At 51.5% G+C, this 12,133-nt stretch overlaps 1 protein-coding gene across 1 annotated transcript; it reads right to left on the bottom strand.

The window, feature by feature from the left end:
* Positions 1-2,357: 2,357 nt before the first annotated feature.
* Positions 2,358-6,398, bottom strand: LOC108294894 (cytochrome c oxidase subunit 8A, mitochondrial). The gene is made up of 2 exons (XM_017516909.2): positions 6,136-6,398; positions 2,358-2,679 (listed from the first exon to the last, which is right to left on the bottom strand). Exons 1-2 carry the CDS (start codon positions 6,247-6,249, stop codon positions 2,584-2,586), a joined length of 210 nt encoding a protein of 69 aa, XP_017372398.1. The 5' UTR covers positions 6,250-6,398; the 3' UTR covers positions 2,358-2,583.
* Positions 6,399-12,133: the final 5,735 nt, after the last annotated feature.

The following is a 12,133-nucleotide window of genomic DNA, read 5'->3' on the forward strand; positions in this document are numbered from 1 at the left end:
AAAAATTAGCCAGGTGTGGTGGTGGGCGCCTATGGTCCCAGCTACTTGGGAGGCTAAGGCAGGAGAATTGCTTGAACCTGGGAGGCAGAGGCTGTAGCGAGCTGATATCGCAACACTGCACTCCAGCCTGGGCAACAGAGCAAAACTCTGTCTCAAAAAAGAGAAGAAACTCAAGACAATGCTCCTTTTCCAGTGCCATGTACTTGCTGTGTGCAGAGCCATGGCTATAAGACCAGCGCCTCATCTGCTCCCACAGCTGGAGGAAAGCAGCCCTGGGCCAACCAAGGGCTAGGCCACTCAGGGCCCCTACTCAGAAAGTGCAAGCTCGGTGAGAATGGCCTGGCCTCCCACACTGCCGCTCCAAGCTGTGCTTAGTCCCAGCTGCGCCAGGAGACGGTCCTGTCAGCAGGGGGCGCTCAGGTCCCACCTCCATCCAGGGACTAATGTAAGCAAAAAAGCCTCCCAGAACCAGGCACAGAACAAGGGCTGGTCCTGCTGTGTAGGAGATGGCATTGAGGCCCCTCCATCCAGAGACAAGAGAGCTGTTGAGGTGCCTGTATGTGGCAGGTGGATTATCCTACCCCATCCGGGCTCCAGATCCAATGCAGGCTCACCCCTCCTCGGCCAATGCTTCCACCCGGCACAGCTGCAGCATTCTGAGCCCCACTGCAGGCAACAGGCTGAGGCAGCTTCTCCCTGGCCCTCCAGCCAGGCCCCATCCCTTCAGCCTCAGACACAAAGTCCAGCTTGTGTGAAAAGAAAGGAGCCACCTAGGAGGCAGAGGACAACTTCCTACTGCTCAGAGAAACAGCTATGGCAGGAACTGAACCCATTACAGTATCTGGGCCTTGGGCCCCACAGGGTTCCCTAGACATCACGCAGAAAGGCCAAACAAGACCACACTAAGGCAGGACAGTCGGGTCCCCTCTCAGCTCTGTCAACATCAATCAGGAAACAGCCTGCGGAAGAGGAGTTGGGAAAACGTGTGTTCTGACACCCAGGGCCTGAGGCCAACCATAGCCCTCAGCTCTCACCTGACATCTTTGCCCACTGTTCCAGGCACAGGCGTCCTGGCAGCCTCAGCTCCACAAGGGGACACTGAACCTGTGTCTGTTCAGAAATCAATCAAGTCACCCCAGCAAAGAAGATGCAAAGGAGAGGTAAAGCCACGTCTTCCTCGAGGGTGCGACCCAGCAGGTCTGAGTGTTCCTTCCAGACACCAGTGATCAGGACTCCAGCTCGGCACAGTGTTTCAAAACATCATCCCTGCTGAGGTACTTCCTGCCCCTCACACACCAGGAGGAAGGATCACTGAGGAAGGACTCCTGGGGACAGAGGAATGGCAGATTCCACAAGTCAAACAGAGGAAAAAGGGAAGCTGGCCGCTAGAACAAAGGCCAGTTAGTCCGTAGCCATGTACGGAGGGTGCTGGAATGAAAGGGGCCCTAGAGTTGACATTTAAAAAGCAAGCAGCAGCCAGGCCCGGTGGCTCAAGCCTGTAATCTCAGCACTTTGGGCGCCCAAGGCAGGTGGATCATAAGGTCAGGAGATTGAGACCATCCTGGTCAACACAGTGAAACCCCGTCTTTACTAAAATACAAAAACTCATCTGGGTATGGTGGCACATGCCTGTAGTCCCAGATACTCAGGAGGCTGGGGCAGTAGAACCACTTGAACCGGGAGGAGGAGGTCGCAGTGAGCTGAGATCCAGCCACTGTACTCCAGCCTGGCAACAGAGTGAGACTCCAACTCAAAAAGAAAAAAAAAAAAATTAGCTGGTGTGGTGTCACACGCCTATAGTCCTAACTACTCGGGAGACTGAGACAGGAGAATTGCTTGAAGCCGCGAGGCAGAGGTTGCAGTGAGCCGAGGTCACACCACTGCACTCCAGCCTGGACAACAGAGCAAGACTCAGTCTCAAAAAAAAGCAAAATTCTGCAAAGTCCCTACCCCCAATTAGGAAGGGCACCAGCAACCTAAGAAATGGAGTCCCCCAAAAAGGAAGACCAGGGAAGGCTGGAAGGCTGGCCCCTTAGAGGAAAGGCTGAAGATCCAGCCCTGATGGGACAGATACAGAGACAGACACACACACACACACACACACACACACACACCCCCACTGGGCTTTTGCACAAACAAGGGAGCTGGAGTGGATGAGCCACAAAAGCTGCCCAATGACAACAGGCTTTGTCTTCCCAGGAAGCCAGGCACCATTTAAAGGCACAGAAGCACACGAGGAGTCCGGCTGAGGCACACACAACACAGGGCAGCCAGCTGGGTGCTCTTCCCCACACCCCTACCAGTGCCAGTGGAGGCATGAGCTCAGCCAGGAGGGAAGGCACCATGAATTTCTGAAGTAAGGTTTAAATAGATTTTATTGTTACAACGGGGACCCCACCAAGCAGGGTCAGTATTTGTGGTCCCAGGAGGTCACCATGGAGACATCGAGAGGTCATGATTGCGTAAGAGGTGACTGGAATTGAACGATATGATCCAGGGGAGGCCGGCCAAGAATGCAGGAACGTGACCAGGATGGGCTGGTGGGCTGGTCAGGTCACGGTGTAAGGGCCAGAACGGCCCCCTTCACCCCCGCTTCTTGTAGCTCTCCAGGTGTGACAGGATCCAGCCTGCAGGCCCGAGGAAGGTCACCATGCAGGAGGTAAACCCAATGGCCAATTCCTACACAGAGCACAAGAAAGAAGGCACCTCAGAGTCAGGATTCTCCTCAGCTCTCCTAAGTCCTAGCAGTTCCCAGGCAGCAGAAAGCGCCCCTCGGGGAGCCAGGACTCAGAGGCAAATGGGACCCGGCATCCTCACATTAAAGGAATCCACACTCCAGGGAGCAGACAGCGCAGATCCAAGGCCACGCTAACCCTTGAGCCCTTGAGGTAAAGGATCAGTTAAAAGGAGGGGGAGGATTGAGAGGAAGGAGAGACAGCCAAGGTTAGGGTCCAGCGAGAAATCCACCACCAGATCATACAGGAAAGGACAGGAAGCAGGATTTATTGAAACCTGTTTTATAAATGGAATTGGGCAGAAGAAAAAAGAAAAAAAATATATACAAAACAAACAAAAAAGAAACCTGTTTTAAAGCTGGTCTGGGCCAGGCACAGTGGCTCATGCCTGTAATCCAAGCATTTTTTTTTTTTTTTTTTTTTTTTTTTTTTTTTTTTTTTTTTTTTTTTTTTTTTTTTCGCTCGTTACCCAGGCTGGAGTGCAATGGCACGATCTCGGCTCACCGCAACCTCCGCCTCCTGGGTTCAGGCAATTCTCCTGTCTCAGCTTCCTGAGTAGCTGGGATTACAGGCGCGCGCCACCATGCCCAGCTAATGTTTTGTATTTTTAGTAGAGACGGGGTTTCACCGTGTTGACCAGGATGGTCTCGATCTCTTGACCTCGTGATCCACCCGCCTCGGCCTCCCAAAGTGCTGGGATTACAGGCTTGAGCCACCGCGCCCGGCCTAATCCAAGCATTTTGGGAAGTGGATCACGAGTTCAGGAGTTAGAGACCAGCCTGGCCAACATGGTGAAACCCCATCTCTACTAAAATACAAAAATTAGCCAGACATGGTGGTGGGCACCTATAATCCCAGCTACTGGGGAAGCTGAGGCAGGAGAATCGCCTGAACCCAGGAGGTAGAGGTTGCAGTGAGCCAAAATTGCGCCACTGCACTCCAGCCTGGGTAACAGATCTGCACTCCATCTCAAACAAAAACAAAAACAAAGCTGGTCTGTTGAGACCCATGATCCTTGCATGGGCCAGTTAACTCTAAAACTATACCTATCCTTCCTTGTCTTAAAATCCCCTCCCTTCCAGTTGGGTGTGGTGGCTCACGCCTGTATCCAAGCACTTTGGAGGCCAAGATGGGCGGATCACCTGAGATCAAGAGTTCAAGACCAGCCTGACCAACATGGTGAAACCCCATCTTTATAAAAAGTAAAAAATTAAAAAAAAAAAAACCCTCCCTTCCCACCTCCTCTCCAAGACTGTTACTCAACCTTGGAGGCTAGGGGTAAAAGACCTTTTCAGCCACTGCCATCGTCTCAAAAGTAGTTAGGTCCACAGAACAACTTGGAGTCAGCCTTGAGTTCAAATTCCATCTTTGGGGCAGGGTGGCTCACATCTGTAATCCCAGCACTTTAGGAGGTTGAGGCAGGAGATCGCTTGAGTTCAGGAGCTCAAGACCAGCCTGGGCCACGTAGTGAGATCCTGTCTCAACAAAACATCAAAAAACTAGCCTGGTGTGGGGGCACATCCCTGTAGTCCCAGCTGCTTGGGAGGCTGAGGTGGGAGGATTGCTTGAGCCCAGGAAGTCGAGGCTGCAGTGAGCCGTGATCGCACCCGCAGTACTCCAGCTTGGGTGATAAAATCCTTCTTTGCCACTCAAGGTGTGACTTTTTTTTTTTTTGAGACAGAGTCTCCCTCTATTGCCCAGGCTGGAGTGCAGTGGTGCAGTCTCAGCTCACCGCAACCTCCACCTTCTGGGTTCAAGCAATTCTCCTGTCTCAGCTTCCCGAGTAGCTGGGACTATAGTCACATGCCACCACGCACGGCTAGTTTTAGGTTTATTTAGTAGAGACGGGGTTTCACCACATTGGCCAGCCTGGTCTCAAACTCTCGACCTCATGATCTACCCACCTCAGCCTCCCAAAGTGCGGGGATTTCAAGTGTGAGCCACCATGCCTGACTGAAGGTGACTTCTGACAAGTCAACACACTGCTCCTATGTTTCAGCACCTTCAAACACAAAATGCGGTTGAGCTCAGTGGCTCACACCTATAATCCCAGCACTTTGGGAGGCTGAGGAGGGTGGATCACGAGGTCAAGAGATCGAGACCATCCTGGTCAACATGGTGAAACCCTGACTCTACTTAATACAAAAATTAGCTGGGCATGGTGGTGCGTGCCTGTAATCCCAGCTACTTGGGAGGCTGAGGCAGGAGAATCGCTTGAACCCAGGAGGCGGAGGTTGCGGTGAGCGGAGATCACACCATTGCACTCCAGCCTAGGTAACAAGAGTGAAACCCCGTCTCAAAAAAAAAAAAAAAAAAAAAAAACACAAAATGCAAATAAATCATGCTTTCTTCTCAGGGTCACTGGAAGGACTGAATCAGACCAGCACAGCGTCTGGCACACAGCAAGCACCTGGCATCACCCGCCGTATGGGTACAGTTTCTATCAGAGAAGACGTGGCGTGTTCCGGGTGCTATGGCCATACACTCCTTATCATCACTGATGTTTCCTTAGCTGCAGTGCCCTCCTGGCCCTGCTCCTCACACTCAAGGTCCACTAACCTGGACTCTGAGGGCTGGCATTCAATGCTCGGCTCCACTGCCTGAGACAAAGGCACAGAAGCTGAAACAGGTGAAAGATGCCCTAAAGAGCTAAACGCTTCCACATTTCTGGGAATTCGAAAGCCTGTTGGGGTCTTCTTTCCCCGTCTCTAATAATAATAAACAGCAGTGCTGGGCGCGGTGGCTCACACCTGTAATCCCAAGCACTATGGGAGGTCGAGACGGGAGAATCACTTGGAAGTCATCAGTTCGAGACCAGCCTGGCCGACATGGTGAAACCTCGTCTCTACTAAAAATAAAAAATTAATTGGCCGCGGTGGCACGGGCCTGTAGTCCCAGCTACTCGGGAGGCTGAGGCAGGAGAATCGCTTGAACCCGGGAGGCGGAGGTTGCAGTGAGCCGAGACGGCGCCATTGCTCTCCAGCCAAGAAGCAGAGCAAGGCTGTCTCAAAAAACGTAAATTAAATGGCAGTAACAACCATTATCGTCGCTGACGGTCGTCAGGCATCCCCCAGTAAACCGATGAGAAAATGGGCTCAGAGAGGGCTAAAGAAGTCTGCTCGAGGCGGCGCAGCGAGAAAGCGACAGGGGAGGGAGGACCTGACAGCGCCTGACTCGAGATGGTGAGGTTCTGGGGAAAGACCTAACGCCGACAGCCCCTACTGTCACCCGGGTACTGTCCCCGTCGTGCGCGCCCTTCGACACGCCCAAACCCGCAATGCTGCTCCCCGTTACGCGGCGGGCCGCGGGGTGCGGGGCACTCTCGGGGCCGCCTGAGCTCAGCGCGGCAGAAGGGGCCAGCCCACGGCGCCTCCCGTGCTCTTCCCCGACCGTTCCTCACCAGGACCCCAAGCTTCTGCTCCGGCGGCATCGAATGGACCTGGGCGCGCGGCACCAGAAGCCGCCGGGCCGAGCCTGTCAGGCCCCGCAGCAGCAGCGGTGTCAGGACAGACATGATGGTACGGAGTACACCACAGACAGCCGCCCACCAGAGCCCAAGGTCAGGAAGTCAAAATGGCTGCGCCGGCCGGAAGTTCCGGAGCTGGGGAGGCCGGGAAACAACGGCCCGGAAGTCTCGGCAATAACGCAAGAACACATCTCCCACCACCCTTGGTAGTTTTTGGAGCGTTGCTCGAAACAGCCAATTGACACCTTCCTTCCGCTATGGGCGGAGCACAAAGGGGCGTTTCTTTTGGTTATGTTCCGCCTCCAAAGCCTATATTTGTGAATGACATCTGGAGCCACCCAATGATGTACTGGAGAAGCCTAAACTGTTCTTGACTCCTCCCTCCATTCATACTCTTAGATCGCTATTCCGGCCGGACACGGTGGCTCATCCCTGTAATCTCAGCACTTTGGGAGGCCGAGGCGGGTGGATCACCTGAGGTTGAGAATTCGAGACCAGCATGGCCAACGTGACGAACCCCACATCTCTACGAAAAATACAAAAATTAGCTGGGTGTGGTGGAGGGCGTCTGTAATTCCAGGTACTCAGGAGGCTGAGGCCGGAGAATTGCTTGAACCCACGAGGTGGAGGTTGCAGTGAGCTGAGATTTCACCATTGCACTCCAGCCTGGGCGACAGAGCGAGACTCCGTCTAAAAAAAAAAAAAAAAAAAAAGTTCAAGACCAGCCTGGCCAACATGTTGAAACCCGTCTCTACTAAGAATACAAAAATTAGCCAAACATGGTGGCAGGCACCTGTAATCTCAGCTATTCAGGAGGCTGAGCCAGGAGAACTGCTTGAACCTCGGAGGCAGAGGTTGCAGTAAGCCAAGATTGTGTCATTGCACTCTGGCCTGGGCAACAAAGCAATACTCCCTCTGGGGAAAAAAAAATAATTATCCAGGCATGGTGGTGGGTGCCTGTAATCCCAGCTACTCGGGATGCTGAGGCAGGGGAATCGCTTGAACCCAGGGTGGCAGAGGTTGCAGTGAACCAAGACTGTGCCACTGCACTCCAGCCTGGGTGACAGAGCGAGACTCCATCTCAAAAAAAAAAGAAAAAAAAACCTCTCTATTGAGAGTTCCTTCCTTTCTGTCAGGCCTCCTTCATTTCTGGACAGAATTCCTGACACCGACATAGTAACCAAACTCCCCTAGATTACTATTACACTCTTCAATTCCAATTACCATGCTGGGGCAGCCAACTTCCCTTCCTTCCTACCCTATCTCTATCTCTCCCTCCCAACCCTTCTTTCTTTGTTTTTTAAACCTAAATCTGACCAAGTCATATACTTTCAGTGGCTCCCCATTGCTTCCTAGGCAAAATCCCAATTCCTGGATGTCACTGTCCAGCCTCAACTCTCAAAACTCTGCAATATTCCACACCTTTGACCCTGCTCTCATTTCCACCACCAAGTGTTTTGCTTCTGCATTTTGTTATTGTTGATGTTGTTGTTGAGAAAAGGTCTAAGTCTATTGCCCAGGCTGGACAATGTGGTGTGATCTCAGCTGACAGCACTCTTGCAACCTCCACCTCCCAGGCTCAAGACATTGTCCCACTTCAGCCTCCCAAGTAGCTGGGACTACAGGCGCCCACCACCATACCTGGCTAATTTTTTTTTTTTTTTTTTGGATACAGAGTCCCGCACTGTTGCAAAGGCTGGAGTGCAGTGGCTTGACTCACTGCAACCTCTGCCTCCCAGTTTCAAGAAATTCTTCTGCCTCAGCCTCCAGAGTAGCTGGGATTACAGGTGCCTGCCACCACGCCCAGCTATTTTTTTTTTTTTTTTTTTTTTTTTGGAGATGGAGTTTTGCTCTTATTGCCCAGGCTGGAGTGCAATGGCACGATCTCGGCTCACCACAACCTCCACCTCCCAGGTTCAAGTGATTCTCCTGCCTCAGCTTCCCGAGTAGCTTGGACTATAGGCATGCACCACCATGCTTGGCTAATTTTTTGTATGTTTAGAATAGATGGAGTTTCACCACATTTGTTAGGCTGGTCTTGAACTCCTAAACTCATGATCCGCCCACCGCAGCCTCCCAAAGTGCTGGGATTACAGGTGTGAGCCACGGCACCCAGCCTAATTTTTGAATTTTTAATAGAGATAAGAGTTTTACCATGTTGGCCAGGCTGGTCTCAAACCCCTGATCTCAGGTGATTCACCCGCCTCAGCTTCCCAAAGTGCTGGGATTACAGGACTTGTGCCACTGTACTTGACCTTGCCTCTGCTTAAGTTTTTTGTTTTGTTTTGTTTTGTTTTGAGACAGGAATCTCGGCTCACTGCAAACTCCATCTCCCGGGTTCAACCGATTCTCCTGCCTCACCCTCCCAAGTAGCTGGGATTACAGGTGTGAACCACCACACCTGGCTAATTTTTGCCTTTTTAATAGCAACAGGTTTCGCCATGTTGGCCAGGCTGATCTTGAACTCCTGGCCTCATGTGATCTGCCCGCCTTGGCCTCCCAAACTGTTGGGATTACAGGCGTGAGCCACCACATCCAGCGTTGCTTCTGCATTTTATGTTCATTTTTTCCCAACTCCTACCCAGCCTGGCTTTTTCACCATGCTAATTCCTGCTTCCTGGCTTCCAGTTAATGATACAACTTACTTTATTCAACAGATATTTGTTAGCCTTTACTGTGTGTCAGAAGCTATTGTAGACACCAGTATAAACAACATGGATAAGGTTTCTTGTCACAGAGCTGACATTCTGGATGGAAAAGCAGGCACTTAATTGGAAACCATCATATAAGTGTCATGGTGAAAATAAAACCATGATGGGCTAGGAAGATACGTGGGGTGGCACCCTCAGAATGCCTTCACTGGCCACCCTGGGCCTGTGTCTCCTTTGTGCCCAGTGACACCTGTGACAGCTCTGCCCCACAAGGTGGACTGTTGAGAAACATTAAGTTTACCCTGCCACCGTGGCTCCATTGTGGAGAATACCTTTTAGTTTGCAATTTGTGGTAAGTGGGTAACAGCTGCCTACTTGGAATTTTTTGAGTTATGAGTAAATACAGAACACCTGTTTATTAATAATAGTCACCTATTGAGAGAGAATAACTATGTGGATCAGAATCTACTCAGGGCCTTCAGCCTGGAACGCTGTCAGCCCCTGAGGCTCTCAGCTCAGTAGGCTGCTAGCCCCCCAATAGACCCACTTTGCTGTTCTATCTGGGTGTCTGCCTCTCATTACCTTCAGCGCTGCCTGGGTGGGGATCTCCTGGCTGAGCTGGTACTTGGTAGTGTGTCTCCATCAAGACTCAGGGCCACCTGAGGGCAGAGCCTGTGTTAGTTCACCACTGTTTCCAACCAGACACTCAGAATGTTTATGAGCTGCAGGAGGCTTAACAGCATTCAACCGGGTAGAAGGCACACCAGGAAAGGGAGTGTGGGGCCAGCCACTGGGCCAGGACTTCATGGTGCAATCTCATTCCAGGTTTACAATAATATCATGAAAGATATGCTATTATTATTTCATTATTATCATATAATTTTCCTGAGACAGTTTCACTCTTGTTGCCCAGGCTGGAGTGCAATGGCACTACCTCGGCTTACCATAACCTTCGCCTCCTAGGTTCAAGCGATTCTCCTGCTTCAGCCTCCCAAGTAGCTGGGATTACAGGCCTGTGCCACCACGCCCTGCCGATTTTGTATTTTTTCAGTAGAGACGGGGTTTCGCCACGTTGGTCAGGCTGGTTTTGAACTCCCGACCTCAGGCGATCCACCCTCCTTGGCCTCCCAAAGTGTTAGGATTACAGGCACGAGTCACCATGCCTGGGCTATTTCATTATTTTGAGACAGTGTCTTGCTCTGTTGCCTAGGCTGGAGTGCAGTGTCACGACCACAGCTCACTGCAGCCTCGACCTCCCAGGCTCAAGTGATCCTCTTGCCTCAGTAGTTGGGACTGCAGGCATATACCACCATACCTGGCTAACTATTTTTTGTAGAGACAAGGTCCTACTATGTTGCCCAGGCTGGTTTTGAACTCTTGGGCTCAAGCAATCCTCCCACCATGGCCTCCTAGAATGCTGGGATCACAGGCAAGAGCCACTGCGCCTGGCCTATTTCAAACTTTTTACAAATGAGGAAATAGGCTTGAAGAGTTGGGGACTTGCTCGAGATCATGAAGCTACAAGGCTGCCTCTCCAGGATTCCAGGGCGGGTCTATCACCTCCAAAGCCCATGCTTTTAGCCACCACACATGCTGCTGCAGAGACGGAGTTTCCAGAAGTTCCAGTTTTGACAGTGAGGTCAATAACATCAAAGCCTGTAGTGATGGGGTAGCAAGAGACTGAGAAACTGGAGCTTTGAGAGGAAACCTCAGCCCATGGGTGGGGAAGTGTCACAGCAAGGTGGCAATGAACTCGGGGTGCCCTAGAAGGGGAGCTGTGTCTGACCTTCCTCTGGACGGATGTGTTCCCAGGCCCCACGCTCATCCCTCTTCATCTCTCCCTCACCTTCCTCACTCTATTTTTATGGGTTTTGTTTTGTTTTGTTTTCTTGACAGAGTCGTTCTGTAGCCCAGACTGGTGTGCTGTGGTGCAATCTCAGTTCACTGCAAACTCTGCCTCCTGGGTTCAAATGATTCTCCTCCCTCAGCCTCCTGAGTACCTGGGATTACAGGTATGCACCACCAGACCTGGCTAATTTTTTCATTTTTAGTAGAGACAGGGTTTCACCATGTTGGCCAGGCTGGTCTCAAACTCCTGACCTCATGTGATCCACATGCCTCAGCCTCCCAAAATACTGTGATTATGGGCGTGAGCCACTGTGCCCGGCTCCCTTCTTAGCAGTCTCAGCCCAAGCCCACCCATAACCACCATGCCTCTGTTCTTGCCCTGCCCTGAGTCCTAGCCAACAGCCCTGGACAGATGCTTCTAAACTCCCTCCCGGTCCTAGGGGCACAGGGTTAAGAGACCCAGGCCCCAACTGGCTGCCACTGGGAGAAGGAAGGGGCAAGGACCTCCCTGCTCCCCTCCTGGGCTTGTCGGGCACTGGGAAACAAAGGAATAACTCCCAAATCAGTACAGTCAGGTGTAGGCAAGAGAAAAATGGCTTCCCTCCACCACTCTAGGTATTTGGCTGGACTATGAACTAAATTGACTTAACAGGTCAACAGGTGAAAACACAGTTCTACTTACATGCATACTATGATGGTTAATATTGTCAGTTTGATTGGATTGAAGGATAGGAAGTATTGATTCTGGGTGTGCCTCTGAGGGTGTTGCCAAAGGAGATTAACATTTGAGTCTGGGCTGGGAAAGGCAGACCCACCCTCAATCTGGGTGGGCACCATCTAATCACCTGCTAGTGGGGCTAGACCATAAAGCAGGCAGAAAAATGTGAAGACAAGACTGGCCTAGTCTCCCAGCCTACATCTTTCTCTCATGCTGGATGCTTCCTGCCCTGAAACATCAAACTCCAGGTTCTTCAGTTTTGGGACTTGGACTGGCTTCCTTGCTCCTCAGCTTGCAGGCAGCCTACCGTGGGACCTTGTGATCATGTAAGTTAATACTTAATAAACTCCCTTTTATAGATATAGATAGACAGATAGATAGATAGAGATATATTCTATTAGTTCTGTCCCTCCAGAGAACCCTAATACACATACACAAGGGAGTACCACAAAACATGAAACTCAGTCGGGCACTGTGGCTCACGCCTATAATCCCAGCACTTTGGGAGGCTGAGGCGGGCAGATCACGAGTTCAACAGATCGAGACTATTCTGGCCAACATGGTGAAATCCTGTCTCTGTTAAAAATACAAAAAATTGCCGGGCGCGGTGGCTCACGCCTGTAATCCCAGCACTTTGGGAGGCCGAGGCGGGTGGATCACGAGGTCAAGAGATCTAGACCATCCTGGTCAACACGGTGAAACCCCGTCTCTACTA

Source organism: Cebus imitator, unplaced genomic scaffold (genome assembly GCF_001604975.1).
Source record: "Cebus imitator isolate Cc_AM_T3 unplaced genomic scaffold, Cebus_imitator-1.0 Scaffold609, whole genome shotgun sequence".
Classification (NCBI taxonomy): Eukaryota; Metazoa; Chordata; class Mammalia; order Primates; family Cebidae; genus Cebus; species Cebus imitator.

Excerpts from the sequence above, each read along its gene's own strand:
- LOC108294894 (XM_017516909.2), bottom strand. The coding sequence starts at position 6,249 with ATGTCTGTCCTGACACCGCTGCTGCTGCGGGGCCTGACAGGCTCGGCC. Across the intron at positions 2,680-6,135 it reads AGCAGAAGCTTGGGGTCCTG|GAATTGGCCATTGGGTTTAC; the intron begins GTGAGGAACGGT and ends TGCTCTGTGTAG.